Raw genomic sequence first — 24,723 nt, forward strand, 5'->3', positions numbered from 1 at the left:
AGATTTTTTTCCTCAGTGGCATCCAACAGATCCTGGTGAAGGCGTCCCTCCTGGCGCTTGGCCCAGTGGACAGTGGGCTATGCAGGTTCAATGGCCTTTTTGGAATCCATGGGGTTTTCCCCTCAGTACCGGGTCTGCTTTTCAGATGCTCATACTCAGTGGTGTCTGAGAGAAGGGCTCCTCTGTCACACTGACCAGCACCCGACCGAGACTTCGGTACCGAGCCCAGTACCAATATTCAGGACTTGGACTACATGATGTGGTCAGTGCAGAAGAAGAGGGGGAAGGCCCTCACCAGTGCAGACCTCTTTCTCCCCAAATGAAGCAGTTGGGGTTGAGTGGCTTGACGCCTCAGGGCAACTTCAGAGCTCCCCAAGAGCTATTGTAAAGGGTGGCTCTGAACCTAGGGCTGGAAGTGGAGGTGCTTAAAGAATCCTTCCAGAGCCGGAGACATCTTGGCCGCAGTGGCCCTACCCCTCAACAAGACTGTTATGGGTCCAGTCAGAAACCAATGGCAGACCCCATCCTCTCTGCCCCCCACTTCAAAAAGAGCAGAGAAAAAGTACTTTGTTGCTGCCAAAGGGTATGGGTACCTATATTCCCTTCCCCTTCACGGATCCCTTGTGGTTGTAGCAGCCAACGACAGAGACAGGCAACGGCTGCCGGGTGCAGCCCCCAAGGCGAAGGATTCAAAGAAGCTGGACCTGTTTGGTAGAAAGATTTATCCTACTGGGGGGTTACAGCTCTGCATTTCCAACCTGCAGACATTGCTAGGAAGGTACAACTATAATGTCTGGGACTCCCTGTCAAAATTCAAGGATTCACTGCCCCAGGAGTCCAGACAGGACTTCTGCGGTCTTGTGGAGGAAGAGAGGGCTTATAGCCAGCCCTCCCCTCCAGGTGGCCCTAAACACAGCTGACATGGCTGGCAGAACTATGGCATCGGCAGTAGTCATGCGAAGGTGCTCTTGGCTCTAATCCTTGGATCTACCACCGGACATTCAGCTGTCCATTCAGGACCTCCCGTTTGAGGTAACTTCCCTGTTCTCTGAACAGGCAGACGCAAAGCTCCACGGCCTGAAGGACTCTAGGGCCACCCTCAAGATTTTGTGCCTTTGTGATCCAACACCTTTGAGGAAGCACTTCAGACCTCAGCAACCAGTCAGCTTCTCGTCTCCGCCACCACGTCAGGACCTGTTTAAGAAATGAAGCAGGGATTATAAACACAGGCAACCGCCCCCATCCGCTTCAGCCTCTCTACTGGGCCCTCACAGATATCCAGGAGACTCCAAGCACAACTTCTGAAGGGGCGCCCGAGGGCGTTATGTCACTTCACATACCAGATCCTGCCTCCCCTTTGTTTTCACACTGACTCTCCTACTTCAGCCCAGCATGGTCCCTCATCATCTTGGACCATTGGGTGCTGAGTATAGTGGAGGAAGGTTACACCCTTCAGTTTTCTTCCACCCTCCCACCATCCCTGTCCCTCTTCAGGGACCCTCCTCATGAGCAACTTCTAGTCCAGGAGGTGCAAGCCCTCCTAGGGGCCGTGGAGGAGGTGCCTCAGAACTTGAGAGGGAAAGGGTTTTCTCCCATTATTTTCTAATCCTGAAGGCCAAAGGGGGTCTCTGATCCATCCTAGACCTGCATTGCTTCAACAATTATCTAAAGAAACTGAAGTTCTGCATGGTCTCCCTGGTCTCCATTATTCCCTCCCTAGATTCAGGGGACTGGTACTCTGCCCTCGACTTGAAAGATGCCTATTTCCACATCTTCATTTTTCGGGGCCACAGAAGGTTCCTCAGGTTCATTGTGAACCTGACCCACTACTAATTCACCGTCCTCTGCTTCGGCCTGTCAGCAGCCCCTCAGGTTTTCACAAAATGCATGGCAGTGGTGGAGGCTTCCTCAGAGGTGAGGGGTACGTATCTGCCCTTTCTTCGATGACTGGCTGATCAAGTGCTGGTCCAAGGCCTACGTGAGAGCCAGCATCTGCCTGATCCAAGCTACCTTCTGAGCCCTGGGGCTATTGATAAATGAGCAGAAGTCACCTCTTGTTCCCATCCAGAGGATAGAGTTTATTGGTGCAGTGCTCGATTCCACCTGGGGCAGAGCCTTCCTCCCAGAGGCTCGCTTTCAGACAATGTCATCTCTGATATAGCAGGTCAAGGCCCACCCCGTCACGACAGCTCATTTCTGCCTCAAGCTTTTAGGTCACATGGCCACATGCACATACATGGTGCAGCACGCGAGACCACACCTCAGACCCCTTCTAGCTTGGCTGTCCTCGGTATACTCACTGAGCCATCACCATTTGGACTTGGTGCTTACAGTTCCTGCCCCAGTCCTCGCCTCCCTCGACTGGTGACGGGATCCCTGGTCGGTAGGCTTGGGCATTCCCTTCATCAGTCTCCAAAACTCAGTATCCCGAATCTCGAATGCATCTGAGCTAGGTTGAGGGGCTCACCTTGAGCACCTCAGGACTCAAGGTCTGTGGTCCCAGGAGGCGCTCTCCTGGCACATAAATGTCAGAGAGCTCAGAGTGGTCTACCTAGCATGCCAGGTGTTTTTACCCCAGATTGCAGGCAAGATTGTGCAAGTTCTTATGGACAACATGGCAGCCATGTTTTACAACACCAGGCAGGGAGGTGCACGCTCTTCCCCACTCTGTTAAGAGGTTATTCGCTTGTGAGAATTCTGTGTGAAGCACTCAATCCAGCTTGAAGCGTCTCACCTTCTGGGAGCCCAGAACAATCTGGAAAATCACCTCAGCAGATCTTTCTCCTCTCACCACGAGTGGTTCCTTTGCCCTGACATAGCCAGGATCATCTTCCATTCGTGAGGGACTCCCCTCATAGACATGTTCACAATCAAGCAAAACAGAAAGAGACAACAGTTTTGCTCTGTGCAGCCCAGGCTCACTCACAGATGCCTTCCTGCCTCCTTGGACAAAGCATCTGTTCTGTGCATTTCCTCCCATTCCTCTCATGCATAAAGTCTTACTCAAAGTCAAGCGGGACAGAGCAAAGGTTACTCTCATAGCCCCAGCGTGGCCACACAAGCCCCGGTTCAGCACGTTATTGGACATGTCAGTAGTGACCCCATTGCCATGCCCTCCCCTCCCAGACCTGATCTCACAAGATCACGGCCAATTGCTCCACCCGAACCTCAAGGCCCTCCACCTGACCATGTGGAAGCTCCATGGTTGAGCTGGCTGGTCGGAGCATGTCCACCAGGTATTGCTAGGTAGTAGGAAACCATCTACTAGAACAGGTGTCGGCAACCTTTCAGAAGTGGTGTGCCGAGTCTTCATTATACACTCTAATTTAAGGCTTCGCGTGCCGGTAATACATTTTAACGCTTTTTAGAAGGTCTCTCTATAAGTCTATAATACATAACCAAACTACTGTTATATGTAAAGTAAACAAGGTTTTCAAAATGTTTCAGAAGCTTTATTTAAAATTAAATTAAAATGCAGATCTTATCAGTTTAGTGTGATCCTTGTCCTTGCTTTTCCTTGCTGAGTTTTCCAATGTCTGGCACATATTTGGATACTTTAAGCTGCACACAGGCTTCTGAGTGATCAGTTGTTAACTGGGTCCGAGAGGGACAGAGGACAGATTTCATGTGTGAAAATACCTGTTCACACAGGTATGTGGATCCAAATGCTGAAAGCATTGCAAATGCAATTTTCTTCAAACAGTTAAATTTCACTGGCACGGACGTCCAGCAGGTCAGAATAGAGGCCCCATGATCTCTCTCGGTAGCTTCAAGTGCGCTCCGCAGATCCACAAACTTTGATGTCCACAATTCTGAGCTTTTTAGCTGAATAAGTTGCATTTCAAAATCTTCAACACCCATCCACTGAAATACAGACAAATCCAAGTCGCTTTCGTTGAACTTTTCAGGTTTAATTAGAAAAGAAAGCATTGGGCCAAATCGCTGGAAATCTTGAAATCTGTCAGAAAATTCTGATTCCAGGTCTTGCATGTACTTTCCAATCTCATTGACACTGACAGTGCAACGTGTCGATAGCTCTTTTATGTGTTGGAAGTAGCGGAAAGTAGAAGTTTGAATATCCCTGGAAAAAACTGCTAGTTTCACAACAAATGCTTTCCAGGCTTCATAAAGATCCAGAACTGTTTGCCCTGCACCCTGGAGACAAAGGTTGATTCGTTTAGGTGAGCAGTGATATCAGTTAGAAACATGAGCTTACACAGCCATTTGTCATCATCCAGTTCGGGGTAGTTTTGTTCTTTTTCTGACAAAAAGGCCTTGATTGCCTCAAAACAGTTTACAAAGCGCACCAAAACCTTGCCACGACTTAGCCACCGAATGTTGCTGTGAAGTGGGATGTCATTATAAGCACTGTCCATCTCTTCTAGCAGTGCTTGAAATTGTCTGTGAGTCAAAGCAGATCGAGCAACAAGGAAATTCACAATTCGCACCACTGTATTCATCACATTATTAAGCTCTGAATTAGAAATTTTTGCACACAGGTTTTCTTGATGGATGATACAGTGAAATTTGACTGTCGGATGGCCAATTTGATCTTCAAGTAACTTTACAAATCCCTTCTGTTTTCCAACCATGGGAGGAGCACCATCTGTTGTCACACAAAATATTTTTCTGATGTCAACTCCTCGTTCTTCAAAATGTTTTACAAAACTTTCCAGTATATCTTCCCCCCTTTGTTGTGCCATGCAGGGGTTTGAGGCAACAAAGTTCCTCTTGGATTTCATCGGAAGCACAATATCTTGCAACAATTGCCAAACGTGGAGCGTCGTTTATATCCACGCTCTCATCAACTGCAACACTAAACACTGCTGTGTCTTTCAATGCAGTCGTCTGCTTTTCCTTAATGTTTTCTGCCATTTCACTTATCCGTCTCTCAACTGTTCTGGCAGAGACAGGCAGTTCTTTTATTCTAGATATGATTGTATCTTTATTTGGCAAATCATTGAACAAAATCTCTGAACTGCTGAGAAAAACTTCTTTTATATATTCCCCATCTGTAAATGGCTTTCCGTTTTTTGCAATTCACTGTGCAATCTTGTAAGTTCCTTCTGTAGCTTGATTTTTACTTACACTTAAGCTTTTAAAAACTCTGCTTTGCTTCTCATAGGCTGCTACTGCCTTTTTGATTGATTCAGTCTTGTCTGCTTCGTCAAGAAAGGTTTTCTCGTGCTTCATTTCAAAATGTCGTCGAACACTTGATGTGCGACAAACAACACTTTCATAACAGAAAGCACAAATAGCACGGTCCTTCTTTTCAATAAATCCAAATGCGTCTGTCCAAGCAGGCTGAAATGATCGGACCTCTAGCTTCGCTTTCTTAGGAGCTGCCATTTTGTCAAATGTTCCCTTCAACTCTCAGTGGGGAAAAAAATGGCGATAGAAGGCAGGCACAAGGTCAAACGCAGTGTGGTCTAAGATAAGCAATTTTAAGATGGGGGCGCTGAGCTGCACCCCCTCTTGCCTGGTGTGCAACCCTCACTGTCCCAGGCTGGGGACAGTGGGCCACAGTGGGGAGGATGAAGAGGACTGATCCAAGGCCAGGAGCAGAGCCCAGGGTGGCCTGCTGGGACTCCAGGCCGGAAAGCAGGCTGAACAGCAGCTGGAAACCAAGATTGGCAGCTGAGGTGAGTGGAGTAGGTGGCTGGTAGGCCTGAGCAGGGCTGGAGGCCTGGACCCTGTCTGCAAGGGAGCCTCCAACCGGAAGCAAGGTGAGTGGAGCTGCGTGGTGGGGACCCCTGCTGGCGAGGGGCCAGCAGCCAGAACCCCAGAGCAGCAACTGGCTCAGCCCGCCGCCACTCTGGGGTTTCTGCCCCCAGCTCCTGCCAGCTGAGGTCTCCGCCCGCTGCCAGCCTGGGGTTCCTTCACCCAGGCCGGCAGAGGGTGCTGAGTGGGACCAGTGGCTGGACCCCGGCTGGCAGGAGCCGGCAGCGGGAACTCCAGAGCGGGGCGGGCTGAGCGGCTCAGCCCATGCCACGAAAAATTGGCACGCGTGCCATAGGTTGCCAACCCCTATACTAGAATGACTTACCTTGCCAAGTGGAAGCGTTTTTCCATGTGGTCATCCCAACGAGGCCTCTCACCCGCTAGGTCACCTCTCCAGTCCATGCTGGAGTATCTGCTTCATCTGAATCAACAGGGCCTAACCACTTCGTCGATTAAGGTACACCTAGCAGCCATTTCCACCTTCCACCCTCTGGTGGATGGTAGGTCAGTCTTTTCATGAAATGCATGAAATGTCCATATGCTTCCTCAAGGGCTCAGAGAGACTTTACCCTCAAAAATTCATGAACTCATTCCCCCGTGGGACCTAAACCTGGTCCTGTCAAGGCTCATGGGCCCTCCCTTTGAGTTGCTGCCATCATGCCCTTTGTCATATCAATCATGGAAGGCCGGCTTCTTGGTAGCGATTACCTCAGCCAGGAGGGTCTCAGAGATCAGGGCCCTTACATCCGAACCCCTGTATATGGTGTTCTTTAAGGACAAGGTACAAATTTGCCCCCACTCCGCATTCCTCCCGAAGGTGGTTTTGCAATTTCATAGTAATCAGGCTATTTTTCTGCCAGTTTTCTTCCCTGAACTGCATAAGAATGTGGAGGAGGAGCATCTTCACATCTGGCCTTCTACATAGAAAGGACCATGCCATTCCATAAATCCACGCAGCATTTTGTGCCAATTAGTTTCAGCCCAGAGAATTTCATCCTGGATCACTTCCTGCATTTGCACGTGCTATGAGTAGGTGGATGTCTCATCACCTGCCATCTTGACTGCTCATTTGATGAGAGCTCAGGCTTCATCAGCGGAGTTTCTGGCCCAGGTCCTAATGTAGGACATTTTCAGGGTAGCGACCTGGTCATCAATACATACCTTCTCCTCCCACCATGCCATCACCCAGCAGGCTACAGATGATGCCAGATTTGGTAGGGCAGTGTTGCAAACCACATGTCCATGAACTCTGAACCTACCTCCTTGGGTACCACTTGGGAGTCACTTAACATGGAACGGACATGAGCAAGCACTCGAAGAAGAAAAAACGGCTACTTTCCATCATTTCTCTTTGAGATGTGTTGCTCATGTCCATTCCACGACCCATCCTCCTTCCCCTCAGTTGGAGTTAGCTGGCAAGGAGGAACTGAGAAGGTGTGGGGCTGGCTGGGCTCCTTATACTGGCCCATGAGCACACAGCACTAGAGGGTATTAGAGCCAGCCTGACAGATACCACTCCGGCAACTAGGAACGCGGTGTGCACACACCTAATGTGGAATGGACATGAGCAATACATCTCAAAGAACAAGAGTTACAGAAAGGTTAGGAACTGTTTTGTCAATGGATGCACAGGCATGATCTACTTACTCTTATTAGGTGGTCAAGGTGTTGGCAGGTTAGTGTGAGGGAAGTTCCATTATCACTGCCTATGTTATACCTATTCTGTGGCCAGATATTCCTTCAAGGCTGGCGCAGATACATACTTTTTAAAGCCAGAAGGGACTATTGTGATCATCTAGTCTGAATCCTGCAAAACGCAGGCCAAAAAGCCTCACCCAAAAATTTCTGCATCAAGCCCATAACTTTTGATTGAGCTAGAGCATATCTTTTAGAACACTATCCAGTCTTAAAATCTGTCAAGCTGACACCTTTCACCAACACTAAATATTTTTTTAAATAGCACCCCTAACTTAAACCCTTCCTTCCTCCATAAGATCTGATTTAGTTGGGGACTGGTCCTGCTTTGAGCAGGGGGTTGGACTAGATGACCTCCTGAGGTCCCTTCCAACCCTGATATTTTATGATTCTATGGTCTCTATTTAGTTCTGATTGTAAAGGATGGTGAAGGAACTGGACTGTAATATATTTAACTATAATTGCAATAATTCCCTAATGCTAAGTGAGTGGAATGTACCGATACAAAATTAACATTATTAAACAAAATGGAAGATAATGGAATATTTAGCAAGTAAAATACTGCTTCAGCAAAAGTACCAGAGCAGCAAGACGTCTTTCCATTTCAATCTTAGCCATCATCTCCGCTTTCGCTCTCTGCTGTGGGGTAAGGTATTTTTCAACTTTAATCTGTGAAGACAAAGAGAATCAGCTCAGGTTTTCCTCTGGGTAGGTTCTTTCACAGAACTGACAATGAATTTTTAGAAAAACATAATAATATGGGCTAGCATGCTTATTTCTTTGTATCGCTGCTCTAAGTAATACTCCTCAAAATGTTCACTCTCTTGTGAATATACAGTACAGATTTCTCTGTGCATAGTCCAAAAGTCATGCTCTACACTAATAAAACATAAGCTCTTTCCATTTTTTCTCCTGCAGATTGTGTTTTGTATGTTATGCATCTGGGTTTTGTGGTACACCTCTACCCCGTATAACGCAACCCGATATAACACAAATTTGGATATAACGCGGTAAAGCAGTGCTCCGGGTGGGCGGGGCTGTGCACTCCGGTGGATTAAAGCAAGTTCGATATAACGCGGTTTCACCTATAATGCGGTAAGATTTTTTGGCTCCCGAGGACAGCGTTATATCGAGGTAGAGGTGTATTGGAATGGAGGGGACTGGAACATCTCCCTCATCTAATCTAAAACCACACTACTAACATTACTCCCTTCCTTGTATCCCATCACTGACTCCTGTATCTGCTGTAGATTCAAGCTCCCTGTGTCCTCACCTTCACGGTTTTGTATCACTCTGCCTCCAGTTATAGTGCAACACTTAAGTCAAACATTAAAAGGCTCAAGTTCTGTTCTAGATCTAGAACCCATGGACTCTGAGTACATTCTACATTTGGCAAAAATACCACCACTAGTGTGTATGTCACACAAAACAAGGTGATGTCATGTGGGTTTCCAGGACTAACATGATGTAGAGGAATGCACGAACCTGAAATGAAAGAGGATCCTGCAACCAAATCTCATTTTGGGAGAGAAGACAGAGAGAAAAAGTGTAGATCAGATGAATAGAGTAGTGTGTGCCAGGAATTCTGTGATGATTCATAACTTGCTAATTGAATTTAGAGGTACTATGCTATCTATGCTTTGACACCAAAGTGACAGATACTAGCATCTGCAAAAACTGCCGATTTGGGATATATTCAGACACTGTACTGAAGGCAGATGATTGCCTATGAAGACATCACATTGAAAAAACAAATGTGTGAAACAACATAAGAGACTTTCACTCTAAGTCCCATCACAATCCATCATAGGTTTGCAGCAACAAAATTGTTACCATCTGATGGCTGTTCAATGACGTATATGAAACAAAGTAGTGATCTCAGTCCGGTTTCTAGTGGCTAGGTATCCACTTCACAATTAACACCCTTACTGGTAACTACTGTATGGGACTCAGAGATGAACAGAGAAACTAAACCATGCTCTCTCTGCCACAGAGGTGGTCCCTCCAGGTCAGGGTTGGGGCATGTTGTCCGGGCACGGTAACTGAGTCTACTGTCCATGCCATGCTGTACATGTTCTATGGATAAACAGAAGGCTTTGTTTTCCAGAGATGTTAGTCTAGCATCTTCACAAGCACAAAATTTAACTTTTTTACAGAGATTTTTTACAAATTTCTTTCCACTCTACAGACAGAATTATTCAGAATCTTCCACCAAAACCTGGAACATCCAAGGTAATGCAGAGTACAAAAAAGGGTGAATGTGTACATGGACACATCAGTTTTATGGCTACTTTCTTTATACTGACATAATGGCTTGAAATGATGGAGAACCAGAGAACTAAGTTTGCACAAGTGGATAAAAGGGAACGATTTATTTTTCAGTTACCTCTGAATCCTGGACAGTGAGAGCGTGCTCTGGTATCTCATCATCTGTCAGAGCTGGCTCCCAGACCACCTCCTGGAGTTCGAGCTGTTCTACGATTTCTTGGATCCTCAGGTTCCTTTCCTTTACACGTGCAATCTCCTGCTCCTTCTGTCGAGCAACGGTGTCAAACTCCTTATTAAAGGCAGTTTTCACTTTGTAAATGATGTCCTGAAATACCACACAAGGAAATGGCAACACTGAAAGGGTCACATCCTTCTTGACTGGACACCACTCACCAACAAGTCAGAAGACAGAAAACCAAGTGTGCCTGTGTGTGTAAACTACCACACCTCCTTCATAATAGCCCTAAATGCAACATTCTAGTTTTATTAAGCATGTGAATGCTAACTGAGATGGGGAAAATGACAGGCGGAGCTAAAGCTTATTTCTTCTGATTTCTTAGAACTATTCCATGCCTTTTCTGATACGTCATACCAGCTGGCAAAGCTCCTGTTGTAAATAACACTGTCAAAAATAGATTAAAAAAATTAGGCAAACATTGGTTTCTAACCTGTGAATACATGATTAGAGACTATAAGACAAGACATATACACAAGGCAGCAGAGTTTAGGTTGTGTGGGCAATCTTAATTTTATTTCCTGCTTTTGAGTGCTGTAGTCTGCAAAATTAAAATTGCTTCTGAATGGAACAGCATTATATATTACATATTTATGCACATAAAGTACCAATGAAATTAGCAAGTGTTTCAAGTGTGTGAAACAAAGCAGAGGCCAAATCATGATTTTTAAAAGCCTGTATTCTAAGTGGATAAAGTCTTTCTTCAGTCTATATAATTTATCTCAATGAAGAGAACTGGATTATTAAGAAGAAAAATATGCATCTTTCTTATTATGCCTATTATACTAGAATGAAACATAATCAGTGGTTGAATTAGGCTATTCAAAATGCATGTTTCAAGATAACTAGCCACATACAATTTGTGTGTAATGATAAATATTTTTGTTCATGATTGTCTAACCTATTTCTGGCATAATCAGTAATAAAGCTGTATGGCAGATGAGATACAATTCAGCAGAAAGAGAAGGTTACTCACCCTGTGCAGTAACTGAGGTTCTTTGAGATGGGGTCTCTGTGGGTGCTCCACTTCAGGTGTTGGTGCGTCCCTGTGCCTTTGATCAGAGAATTTCAGCAGCAGTGTCTGTCCGGGTCGCACATGCTCAGTGGTTTGAGCATTGACCTGCTAAACCCAGGGTTGTGAGTTCAATCCTTGAGGGGGCCATTTAGGGAACTGGGGTAAAAATCTGTCTGGGGATTGGTCCTGCTTTGAGCAGGGGGTTGGACTAGATGACCTCCTGAGGTCCCTTCCAACCCTGATATTCTATGACTCCCCATCTCACACCACTGTCGGTGCCTATCTAGCGTGCGCTAACCAACCCGCCTTGGTTCCTTTTCTACTGTAGAGTCTGGAAATTGAACTCCAAAGTAGAGAAGAGGAGGGGAGGTAGTGGAGCACTCACAGGGTCATGGACATCCATCTTGAAGAACTTCAGTTACTGAACAAGGTGAGTAACCTTCTCTTCTTCTTCGAGGAACGTCCCTGTGGGTGCTCCACTTCAGGTGACTATCAAGCAGTGCCCCACACTGGATGGAAGGGGCTTCAGAGTTGCCTGTGTAAGCGATGATAACACTGTAAGACCTAGGAATGCATCCGATCTTGAACTCTGGTCGATTACAAAACACTACGCCAACATGTGTGCGGAAGCCCAAGTGGCTGCTATTAAATGTGTCTTTGATTGGTACATTGTTTAGAAAGGTCACTGAGGTTGAAAGTGATCTGGTAGAGTGAGTTCTGATCTCTGATGGGGATTGCAGATTCTTTTGTTGATTACAGAGGTGGATGCACCCAGAGATCCATTTAGATAGTCTCTGTGTAGAGATAGCGGAGCCTTTAGAACGTGGAAATGGAAAGCCTCGGAGATTTTCTGAAAAGCTTAGTTCTGTTGAGGTAGAATGTTAGTGCGCACCCAATGTCTAGAGTATGTAGTACTGAGTCCTGCGCGTTCCCGTGTGGTTTGGAGAAGAATGAGGGAAGATGGACTGGTTGATTTATGTAGAAGAAGGAAGATACTTTAGGTAGAAATTTTGGGTGGGGTCTTAGTGTGACCTTGTCCTTGAAAAAGATGGTGTAAGGTGGGTGTGCCATGAGGGCCCCTAATTCGCCCACTGGGTGGGCTGATGTGATAGCCACTAAGAACACCACCTTCATCAATAGATGCATCAGAGAGCATGTTGCTAAAGGTTTGAATGGGGGTCCGGTGAGGCAGCAGAACACTAAGTTCAAGTCCAAAGGTGGAGTAGGTACACACACTTCAGGGTAAAATTCTTGATACCCGCAAGGAAATGTTCGATGATCAGATGGGCAAATATCAATATCTTGTCGAACTTGTGGTGAAAACATGAATAGCCCGCGAGATGTATCTTGATCGAGCTAATGGAGTGTCCAGATGTCTTTAGTCTTAAAATATAGTCCAATACCAAGGGTAGGGGTGCAGAAATGGCACTAATTTGTTTGTTCTGGCACCATATGTAGAACCTCTTCCATTTGTGAAGGTAAATATTGTGCATGGTTGTCCTTCTACTGTTTAGTAATATGTCTTTAACTTGTTCCGAACATGCTAGTTCATCATGATGGAACCATATAGGAGCCATGCTCTGAGATGAAGTCTCTCCAGGCATGGGTGGTGAACCTGTCCGGCATCCTGTGAGAGAAGGTCTGGCAGAGGTGGAAGGGTGTATGGTGTGCATACCATCATCTGCAATAGGTACAAGTACCAAGTCTGTCTGGGCCACATTGGGGCTATCAATATGACTTTGGCCTTATTGGTACATATTTTGTGTATCACCCTCGATAACAGAGGGATCGGGGGAATACGTATCACAGGAGTGCTGAGGAGGAAGGCATCACTCAGGGATTGGGGCCCCAAACCTGCTCTCAAGCAGAATTGTGGGCATTTGTAGTTCTGAGATGTTGTGACAAGGTCGATGGATGGGTGACCCCAGTGTTTGAAGAATATGTTCTGTAGGACCATATTGTTTAGTTCCCATTCATGATCCCAGGAAAATTCTCTGCTCAGTGTATCTGCAGTAGTATTTTGACGACCTGGAAAGTCGAGGCTGAGATTCTGACATTGTGCCGGATAAACAATAGTTTCATAGCTTCGGTGCATAGGGAGTGTGAATGCACCCCTCCCTGTTGGTTTATATAAAACATGCAGGCAATGTTGTCTGTACTGTGACAAAGTCAGGCCGTACAGCTGCAAAAGGGTTCTGGAAGGCCGATATGTTAGCCCTAGAATGTTAAAGGCCCTTTTTCCTACAAGCTGAGAAGGGGTTACCTCAGATCAATTAGGGACACCTGAATCCAATTAAGGGCTGCCTGAGGCCTTTAAAAACCCCTCCTCTGGGCAGAAACAAGCAGGGAGAGAGAGAGAGACAAGCTATTGCCAGACTAGTGGCAGCAGGGAAATAAGCTTCTCAGAGTAAACCTGAGAAACCTCTTGTGCGCGGGGTGTATGGTAACATGGAAATAGGCGTCTTGGAGGTCGAGGGCCGAAAACCAGTCTCCCTGTTCCAGTGCTGGTATTATTGTTGCTAGTGTGACCATCTGGAACCGCTGGACCTTTACAAATCTGTTGAGTTTTCTGAGGTGTAGAGTAGGCCTCCATCCTCTGTTCTTTTTCTGGGTTAAGTAGTACTGGGAATAAAAGCCCTTCTCTCTGTGTTGAGATAGTACTGGTTCTATGGTGCCCAGATGTAATAGGTGGTTTACTTCCTGCCGTAGAAGTTGTCTGTGAGAGGGGTCCCTAAAGAGGGACTGAGGAGGAAGGGTGGGTAGGGGGGATGGAGATGAACGGTATCACATAGCCTGCATGGATTATTTCTAGGACCCATTTGTCTGTGGTGATGGAAGTCCATACCAAATAGAAAGGGGTCAAACGGTGACCAAAATGGGGGATGGACGATGGCGTCAGCACTTGTGGGTGGAGGACGTTGCTTGGACTCTTGACCAAACCCTCAAAAATTGTTGTTTAGCAGAGGATGGTTGAGAAGCAGATGATTGAGGTAGATGTGGTCGACACCTCGAAGGTCTCTGCCTCTGTCGCTGTGTCCTGTAGTGTCTCTGTTGTTGAGTATATGGGGCAGATCGTGTGCTCTGGTAGGGATAATATCTACCCTGTTTTCTTTTGGTTGCAGGTGTGTATATCCCCAAGATGCAGAGAGATGCCTGAGAGTCCTTCAGGGTGTGGAGGGCGTCATCTGTCTTCGAGGTGAACAGTTTCTGGCCATCAAAGGGGAGATTCTCCACGGTGGACTGTACTTACTTGGGCAAACAGGATAGGTGAAGCCACAACGCTTCTGGACGGTTCTGGACAGTTGACCCTCAGTTAAGATGGATTTGAATTGGTCCCTTTTCTCTTCTGGGATCTCATTAATAAATTCTGCAAGTTTGGAGTAGTTTACATGGTTGTACTTTGCCATCAATGCTGAGTAACTGGCAATTTGAAATTGCAGGGCTGCTGATAAGTAGGCCTTGCGGCCAAAAAGGTCTAGTCATTTCCACTCTTTGTCATATGGGGTGGATCTATATTGTTTTTGCTGGTTGAGTGGTCGACAGCTGAAGAGTTTGGTGCTAGGTGGGAAAATAAAAAGTCCATCTCTTTTGAGGGGACATAATACTTTTTATCGTCTCTCTTGCAGGTAAGCGGCATTGTTGCCAGGGTGTGTCATATGGTTTTGGCTAGTTCCATGAGCGCATCGTTTATTAGAAGCGCTAGTTTTGAAGCCAACAAGGTTTGCAGGATGTCTAGCAACTTATGGGACTCTGGGACCTCCTCTAGAGGGATCTCTAGGCCGTCTGCAACTCTCCTGAAGAGTTCTTGAAAGTGTTTGAAATCGTCCGCGCCTGTGGGTGGTGGAGGCATTATGGCCTCATCTGGGGAAGAAGAAGAAATACTGTCAGGTGGTGTCCTGTCCTATTCCAGGGCTTCCTCTTGTTCCTCAAAGCTTTCCCTCAATGGGCTCTGATGGTGCACCCACAGAGGATGGTGGAGGAGATCAAATCCTTTTCCTGTAGGGACTTGGGGGCTTGGGATATTGCCTCCTGTATGCAGCCAAGGGGTCCCAATAAGGCCACTGTATTGGTAATGGCATAGGTGGAGGGATCCATGGGTAGCCATACCAGGTCTGGGTATCAGGTCAAGGATGAGGTGTCGGCCATACAGGTGATCCTATTGCAGTAGATTAGAGAGGAGAGGAGTGGTGCGATAAGAAAACACTCTGCTGCTCATTATCCTCCTCCTTGCAGGAAAATGGAGGGGCCAGTGGTGAAGCAGGTTGGTTTGGTACCGTGCGTACTAGGGATATGTCGGTGCCAAAGAGCTGGGATTCAGGTGCTGATGACACAAGCAAGTCCTTGTGTTGCGGAAAGTGGCATGGTGCTGATGGTTTTGACGCCGGAGTGGTCGGTGCCGACGGTGCTGTTTGCAGCTGCAGAAGTTGGTGCCGACACCTGTGTGCTCTGCATTGTCGGAGCAGGTGATGGTCCCATAGTCCGTGGGGAGAGTCTCCGTGCTGTGTCTTTCGGGCAGTTCCATCAGTACCGCCACGGAGGAGATGGGCTTTTGTTTGCCTCTCGGTTCAGAGTCTGCCTGCTTGGGTTTGGCAGATGTCACGGCATGGGCAGTGCCGGAGGGTCCCAGTGCTCCATGTGTACTCAGCCGTGGTGCGGTGGGTACAGAGGATAAGGAATGAACCAGAGACTGCTTCTTTTCCGGTGGCTCTTTAGAAGGAGAAGTTGCTGCTCTTTTCCTCGTTACTTTTTTTGAGGAATGAGCCTTCCTCTGAGAGGAGGGTGAAGCCTCTGGAGAACGCTGTCCAGAGGGGATCTGCTGGCTGGGATCAGATGCCGGGTGCAGAGACTTTGCCATAAGGATAAATTTTAGATGCAGGTCTCTGTCCTTCCTGGCGAGCCTTTAAGTTGCTGCAGTGAGAACACTTTTGTGGGATGTGTGTCTCACCTAAGCATCGCACGCATAGAAAGGGACCGTCCGATACCAGGATCGCTTCCTGGCAGGAAAGGCAGCACTTGAAGCCCGGTGAACCAGGCATGGCTTGAACTATGGCAGGTCAGCCCTGAGTGTGAACATGAACTATGGTAAGGGTAAGAAATACATGAAAAAAAAATTTATAGAAAAATAATAGAGGAAGAAAAAGGGTAAGTAAATCTAACTAGCAAACAAACAATTAATCTAACTATTCTACACAGTAAATAAAGATATCAGCTATCACACTGCTGGGACCTCCTCTCAGGCCGAGATAGTTGAGAAGGAACTGAGGGGGGTCGGGTCATGGCTCTTCTCTGAATCCTCTCCAATTTATCAACATCCTTCTTGAATTAAGGGCACCAGAACTGGACACACTATTCTAGCAGCAGTTGCACCGGTGCCACAAACAGATAAAATAACCTCTCTACTCCTACTTGAGATTCCCGTTTATGCATCCCAGGATCACATTAGCTCTTTTGGCCACATTGTTATTGCATTGTTATTGATAATTTGACCACTTCCATCTAGTAAGGGAACAATATCATTGTCAGGATCTTTTTGTTCCAAATATATTTAAAAAACTCCTTCTCATTGTCCTTAACTCTGCTGGCCATAGATTTCTCCTTGTGTCCCTTTGTTTCCCCATATCAATGTTCTACAATTCCTAGCATATAATTTATATTCATTTCTATCAACTTCCCCTTTCTTCCATTTGCTATATATTATATTTTAATTTTGTATAGCTACCTTCACTTCCCCTCTAAACCATATAGTTTTTTTTAACCAGCAAAGCTTTCTTCCTCAGTTGTGGGATTGTGGCTTTTTAGGCATCTAGTAAGGAGTTCTTAAATAATAGAGATATCTAGGGATTTAAACAAGGGTGGAGTAATGAGCTGGGAGGAAAAGGAAAACTTTCATTCAGCAGAAAAGTATATTGCTGAGAGAGAATCTAACAGCAACTCTGATTGGCTGAGAACCTGTACATGTGATAGTATCAATGCAGTAACACGAAGGTATGAAGAGGTCACCTGCAGTAATATGATCTGATTAATCTTCTCCTCCCTGGTGTGCAGGTCCATTTGGTGGTATAAGATGGATGTGTCTCCCCCAAACTGAGCACTCAGGCTCCCGATCAGGGAATTGGAGGTGCTCTCATCAGTCACAGCTTCTTCTTCCACCTTCTCCCCTTCCTCCTTAGGTGGTACAGCCTGAGACTGAAACTCAACAATCTCCTTCCGAATCTGAATATCCAAAAACACAGCAGGTTGATCAACTGTATACATTATTATCTCAGAATCATTTGTGTAGAAAAGGCCTCTTAGTCCTTCCATTTATAGCTAATAGGATTCCTAAAAGTAATCAGTTCAAGAGGTACAATTCTACAATTAACCCCTAATTCTAGGATGTAGACGAAATGCTTAAAATGAAATATATTTTTGTACTAACATAAACAATGCCTTTTATTTGGGCTACTAATGGAGTTTAGAAACAAACGCCTACCTGTTTAAGCATAGCTAAGATGTTCTTGAAGAAGGCCCAGAGTTAACATATTTTCCTACTTTTTTGGGGAGTTGGGAGGAGTGAGATTGTACCTTAAGATCAGCTGACTCAATCTTCTTTAACTGCAGTACCCTTTCCAAGGCTTCCAACTCTTCTTTACTACGTTCTTTCATTGGGTAATTCGTCACCTTATAGGCTGCATGGAAGCACTTGTAAAATGAGAAAAAAAGACTAGAATAAAATTTCCCCAGTTAAACCATTCAGTTCAGCTGTTCTCCAACAAATTGGTAAACAGCTACAGTGACTCGGCTTTATTGCTATGAATAAAATTGAGGAGTAATCATAAGGAATACAAAATATTGGAGGGTCTTGAGAAGTTAAAATAAAGTTGATTTAAATGTCTTCAAAATTAAAAAAAAAAACAAAAAAAAACCAACACTCAAGAACCTGACCCTGCGCTCCTTACTCAGGGAGTTTTACTGGAATTAGAGTGCAGGATTGAGGCTTAGGTTTGCCCTATCTTTGGGATCGTCTGAGATCTTCTTTTTATTTGTCCAATCATTGTTCTTCTATTTAATTTATAGGCTCAGCTGGGGTGGGAGTTGCCTTTCTTTGTGTTTCTAGCAGCACTTAACAAATAATACAAATATAATAGCAGTTAGCTTTGGTAAATGCTAATCTACTTCAGAAGCTCCTTGTTCTAGCAAGCTGCATAAAGGAATTCTGTAACAAAGTGGAATTTCAGGGTTGCTTGTTTGCAAATCAACACCCAATGCTCCTCCAACTCAGAGCTGCGCAGTTCTCCAAACTCGGGGAGGAGGGGGGGATATCGAAAGGTTTGTATGTAGAGCTGGGTAAAATTTTTCACATGAATAGTTATTTACTGAAAAATGCAGTTTTGGTTGACTCAAAACTATTTGCAAATTGTACCTGATAATTTTGGCTGAGAAAATTTTTTTGAGAGCAACCTTTAGAAAAAATGAGTGAATAGATTACAGTCGATTCACATAATACAAATTAAAAACAGAACAAGGAGCAAAAGTAAATGTTTCTATATATGAATAGATGAAATACTATTTTCTAGCACATTATTAGAACTGTATAACTAGATTCAATTTGAATCCACATCTCCTACCTCACAGATGTGTAATCACTAGACTATACAGTCATTCTCAGGGCATCTTTCTTTGGCCCAATGAATATTTATGCATTCATAGAAAGTGGAACAGGTTCAACAGGAGAGATTGAGAGCAACCCATCCCAGTATAACCCACTCACCTGGCAGGAGAGAGCTTTGAGTTCAAGTTCCTGCTCCAGAATGGGGATTCAAACCTGGGTCTCCCACATCCCGGCCAGGTGCTCTAGCTACTGTGCTAAAGGTTCAAAGGGGGAATGTATGCATACATGTTATCTGAAGCTGGCTCAGAACAGACTTTGCTGACAAATTCCAAACATTTTCAAAACCAAACTGGGTATTTTTCCCGATCTTTTGGTTTTCTGGCTGACCTGAAAATAGTCACCCAGCTCTAGTTGTATGTGTTTTGGGAAGCAGCAAGTTCTTTCCCATATGCTCTGCAAGCCCAAATTGTGGTAAGCTTCCTGCATACTTAGCCTCAATACCTTTATGAGTCCCAAACTACAGGGGAAAGGTATGAAATAAAGTGACAGTAGAAGTTACCTTAATTGCACGACCTTTTATGGACATGGAGTCCCAGCATTCCTTTTTGATGATGTCACGCAGATAGCATTTGGCTAGATTCTCCATCTCAATCTCCTTCCTTACCTTTTGGGATTTTGGGAGGGAGTGGGGGGCGAGGGGGAGAGGAGAGGGCGGAGAGAGAAAGAAGTATAGGATGCAAAATAAAGCAATTTTCAATGGGTCCCTCAAGTAAACATTGCAGACATTCTGCATTACTAGTACTCGGCACTAAAAACACTGTAGTACTTCGCATCTTCAAACCACACCACAAATATTAAACATTTTACAGCAGAAAAAGGCAGAGAGGTTAAGTGATGTGCCCAAGGTCACTGTGGGAAAGTCAGGGGTTAGAACTCAGTAGTTCTTGGCACAGACCAAGACACAAATTTGTTTTTTGACTGCAAGATCGGTTCAATAACCAACCCGATCCATTCATTTCAAGGAGATCTTTTGTAATGCTAATGTATGTATTTATTTAATGATAGTGGGGCAATCACATTTAGGCTGCTACTTAATTTAACACCTTACAAACTTTTCTGCATGGATTTGCTCCTTTCGTGCTCTCTCGCTCTTTGTTCCTACCTAATCCTCTCTCCCTTCCATTCCTATCATTTAATACATTTTCACGCCATTCTACCATACCCTGGCCACTTCTTGTTCACTCTCCGCCTGCAGCCTTTCCTGTTCTTCGATGTCCAGGTTGAATTCCTGCTGGTCCAGTCTTTCAATATCAGGCACCTGTTCATTTTCATACATCATTTCCTGAATCTGAATTTTATTAAAAAAGTACAAGGAGCAAAAGTGAATTCAGCTGTACATGAATAGAAGGAATACTATTTTCTAGCACATTATTAGAACTGTGTATCAAGGGCTTTTCTACACTTACATTTTAGAGTGCTCTAACTTGCTGGCTCAGGGGGGTGAAAAATCACCCCCCTGAGCGCAGCAAGTCTGAACGCTTTAAAGTGCTAGTGTAGACAGGCTCCGAGCGCTGGGAGCCCCTCGTGGAGGTGGATTACAAGAACTCTCTCCCAGCGCTCATGCGCGACCACACTCGCACTTCAAAGCATTCCCGCGGCAGCGGATTGAAGTTTCCAGTGTAGATGTACCCTCAGATAAGAGCTGTTCTATAAATTACCAAACTTTTAACTACCCTCATGTAGATTTCACAATCTCAGCTGAAGAGGTTTGTATATACATGGGGGTTTATATATACATAAATATTTTTGTTCCTCTTTCTTTATGCTGGTTTAGACGTGACATTTGAAATTAGTGTCTGTGTTCCTTTTAAGAATGATTATTTATTGTACAGCACGCTCAGTATTCTGGCTATGAGCACTTAAAAGAAATAGCTAATTTGCATTTTTGTATGGTTGTCTTAATTCATGTAACTTGAATACCTTTCATAACATGAGCATGAGTTTGCCAACTTTCTAAAGAAAATGTATTTATTTTGAGTAAAGTGAAAATCACTTTATAAATATTAGTACTAATAAATATCTATTTCTTTTATTTGACAGCAGGCATTTTTAAAGAGACATTGCACAAGATATAGGGCTGACACAAATTACTCCCCTTTTGAAGTAAAAGGGGAACTCAAGTCTGGTTCCTGGTATGCTCCGAGCGCAGCGCACCTATGTGCTATGCCTTGCTCAGGGCTTGTGGCAAATGGAGCCTAGAGCTGGTAGGTATTATTAAAGCATCCGTGGAAGCAAACTAAAGGTGGCAGGTGGAACCAATTTCCGTGGAAGCAATTTGTGAACAGTCTCAAACACTCACAGTTTTACGGAGCTTTTTAATTCCTTTTTTCAGTTCTTTCCTCTTGTCAGCAAACTTCTTGATCTCTTCTTTGATGGCCTAGGTGCAATAAATATATGATTGAAGGAAGAAAGTAGAACAAGAAAAGAAATGAAATGACTAAACAGAATATTATCTATTGAGGAAATAAATCATGTAACGTCCTTCCCCCCAATAACACTGAACCAGTGAAGGATTAACAACCAGCAAGCTAGGTGACCTGTAAGCAACTCTTAAGGAGCTATCAAATGGGTATTGCAATGGTAAACAGAACCATTCCTTACAGATAAAAAGAACAGGAGTACTGCAAAGGCATGTTAAGCAGACTAGAATTTTTAATGGTGTCAAGTATCAGGGGGTAGCCCTGTTAGTCTGTATCTACAAAAACAACAAGGAGTCTGGTGGCAGCTTAAAGACTAACAGATTTATTTGGGCATAAGCTTTTGTGGGTAAAAACCTCACTTCTTCGGATGCATAGAGTGAGTAAAGTTCTGTAACTTTCACTCTATGCATCCGAAGAAGTGAGGTTTTTACCCACGAAAGCTTATGCCCAAATAAATCTGTTAGTCTTTAAGATGCCACCAGACTCCTTGTTGTTTTTGTAGAATTTTTAATGTTTGCCTGTATTGTTAGAGAAGGATAGATGCTAAGTGTATTTGTCTGTGTTTACCTATATCTTGTTAGAAGTTTAACAATGTAAGCAAATTAGTTTGTAGATGCTAATTCCCTTTCACGGCTTAATTGCATTATATTATGCACGCAGATGGTTCAGTTAACCTTAAGATCAAAGAAGTAAAACACTGCAAGAAACTAATAATATTATTTACATTGTCTTCAGCTTAATGTTATAATGAAGTACCAGCTAATTGCATTATGTGAATGAATGCAACTAATTTACCAGTGTATGCATAGTAAGCAGATGATTAGCTTCAAAGCAATAATCCTGCTGTGACAAGAGGCTTGTCAGCTTGCTAGGGAGCTATAAAGGATAGCCATAGGCTTGATCCCGTCATTTCAGGTCTGCTTAAATTTTAACAGGGATGGTCTAGAAAAACCCATAGAATTTGGTCTCCAGGTTTACCCTGGAATTCTCATGGAAGAACTTGAACAGACGATACTCCTGGACCACCTATTGGACTATAACCTTTTAAATTGATTCCAGAAAGACTTTTAAACATCAGCAGCCACACCGTCTCTGCTATGAAATTGACCTAAGGACTTTACCCATATTTGTATGTATATTAGTCTTTTAACCGTTTGCAACTCTTTTCTTTCTTTTCCTTTTATTATTAAAACCTTTAGTTTTAGTTACTAAAGGATTGGCATCAGTGTGATTATTGGGTAAGATCCGAGACTCATATTGACTGGGGGATCCATGTCTGATCTTTTGGGACTGGTGAACCAGGTTTTCAGTAACCACTCACTATATTAGATTTGGTTGTCTGGATGGAAGTTAAGGGCTGGAATGCTTAAAGGGGACTGGATTTGGCTTCCTGGTGACCAGTGTGGTATTACAGAGGCTGTTTTGTTACTGGCTTGGTGAATCTAATTATAGAATAAGCCACCAGTTTTGGGGATTGGCTGCCCTATTCCTTGCAGTGTGCCCCGAGTATGCCATCCTCAGTGTGGCCCATCCAGGCACCCAATCACACCCCCCCCGCCCCATGGGATTATTGATTGCAAACAACAAACAACACCCAAACATCTTGTTGGACCCAATTCTGTAGTCCTTATTCACAGGAATAATCCTAACTCACAGGAGAACTCCCCTTGAAATTAAGAGGAGTGCTCATGGCAGCAAAGATTTTTTTTACCTGGGGCATTCCAAGCTACCAGACTCGTCTCTCAGGTGGTGGAAGAGGGAACCTCATCCACAGGATGGGCTGTTCAGAATATACTGAGTTAGTAGCCATGGGACCTACAGTTGTGAGTCGGGTTAACTACCGCTCCACGTAAAAAAATCACTAGTTATTGAAACAATCCAGCTACAAAAATCTGTTTGAACTAGTCAATTTGGAGGAGATTATGGAATCAGATTGGCTTTTTGGAATCAAATTGACAATGAATGAGTCTGAATGGAAGAATGAAGGCGGTGGACCAAACCTGTGAGAGACTTCATCACTTGAAACAAGAGATGTAAGCAGTTAAAATTAAAACTAGAATTGGGTGCTGGAATGTAAGAACCATGTAAGACAGTGGCAAATTGAGTCAGGTAGTCAGAGAAATGACTCAGTTTAATACTAGTATTCCTGAAGTGGAGCAAAATGAGATGGGCAGATTGTGGAAGACTCCATTCAGAGGGCATCACAGTACTCTGTTTAAGGCAAGATGACATTGACATAGAGTACAAATACTCCTCGACAAAAAGGCAACACGTTTACACCAGTCAATTCACAAATTATAAGGGCATGTTGTATTACAAACACGCTAAAACAACTATCATCCAGTGTTACACACCTACCAGGATCCTGATGGACAAGTAACAGATATTCTACAACAAGTTGCAAGACGTGCTAAACCAGGTTTAGGGGTAGGGATCGATCTATCAGGGATTGATTTATCGCGTCTAGTGTAGACGTGATAAATCGATCCCCTATCGCTCTGCCGTCGACTCCGGAACTCCACGATGGCGAGAGGTGGAAACGGAGTTGACGGGGGAGCTGCGGCCGTCGATCCCGTGCCGCGAGGATGCGAAGTAAGTGATTCTAAGTCGATCTAAGATACGTCGACTTCAGCTATGCTATTCTCGTAGCTGAAGTTGCATATCTTAGATCGACCCCCCTCCCCCAGTGTAGACCAGGCCTAAGAAACTATTTCAGATGTAGGCAATTTGTCATTACGATTGCAGAGACACAGTGGTATTATAACATCAAAAGATGAAAGATTGTTAACAATGAAAGTAAAACAAAATAAATGATGGTGAGAACATTTTAATGAAATACTTAACCAGCCAGAACCAACAATACTAATCGATAGATGCAAAGAAGGTAAAGGATTAAATATGTCACTGCTAGAAATTTCAGAAGCAGAAATAAAGGAAGCAATTAGGCAGCTGAAAAATAGCAAAGCAGCTGGTCAAGATAAGACAACTGCTGAAATGCTTAAAGCTAGGGAGGATGTGGTACTACATGAAATGCATAAACTTTCTAATACAGTTTGGGAGAAAATAATTCTATCCAGAGGATTGGAAGAAAGGTGTGATCTGTAAATTGCCAACAAATGGTGTGAGATAATGGGTGAGGAATAACACTACTTTCAGTATGTGGGAAAGTGTTCTGTCATGTGCTATTGACCAGAATCAAACTGGATATAGATGAAAAATTGCAAAATGAGCAAGCAGGCTTCAAATCAAAAGATCATGTATAGAGCACCTCTCTATCCTGAGATGACTGATTGAGAAAGGGCTTGCTTATCAGAAAAGATTAGTCTTGAATTTTATAGATTTCACCAAAGTTTTTGACTGCATTCACAGAGAGTCACTATGGAAGATCTTGAGACAATATCGGTATCCTAGAAAGATAGTGTCACCAATCACAATGCTGTATGAAGGTTCAAAATACTGTGTAAGGACAGAAGGTGGAGAGACCAATCGGTTTGATATGGTCATTGAAGTACAGCAGCATTGCATTTTATCACCCCTTCTTTTCTGCATTGTTATAGATTATGTGATAAAATGAGCAACATCAAAGGACGATAAAGGAATTATGTGGAATAGAGTAAAACTTCAAGATCTAAACTTTGCAGATGACATTGTTCTGTTGGACACAGGTGATGGTGCCATGAAAAAGACTACCATCAATGTCAAATGCGAGTCTGCCAAA

At 44.3% G+C, this 24,723-nt stretch overlaps 1 protein-coding gene across 1 annotated transcript in view; it reads right to left on the reverse strand.

The window, feature by feature from the left end:
• Positions 1–24,723, reverse strand: part of CFAP43 (cilia and flagella associated protein 43) — an 86,093-nt gene that overhangs the window by 13,273 nt on the left and 48,097 nt on the right. The window contains exons 20-26 of the mRNA XM_065408052.1: positions 20,885–20,962; positions 19,748–19,873; positions 19,085–19,189; positions 17,499–17,615; positions 16,935–17,147; positions 9,803–10,009; positions 7,996–8,085 (exon numbers count right to left, since the gene is read on the reverse strand). Coding sequence (XP_065264124.1) covers positions 7,996–8,085; positions 9,803–10,009; positions 16,935–17,147; positions 17,499–17,615; positions 19,085–19,189; positions 19,748–19,873; positions 20,885–20,962 — 936 coding nt within the window. The remainder of the gene's footprint in view (positions 1–7,995; positions 8,086–9,802; positions 10,010–16,934; positions 17,148–17,498; positions 17,616–19,084; positions 19,190–19,747; positions 19,874–20,884; positions 20,963–24,723) is intronic.

The sequence above is a fragment of the Emys orbicularis genome, chromosome 7, assembly GCF_028017835.1.
Source record: "Emys orbicularis isolate rEmyOrb1 chromosome 7, rEmyOrb1.hap1, whole genome shotgun sequence".
NCBI lineage: Eukaryota > Metazoa > Chordata > Testudines > Emydidae > Emys > Emys orbicularis.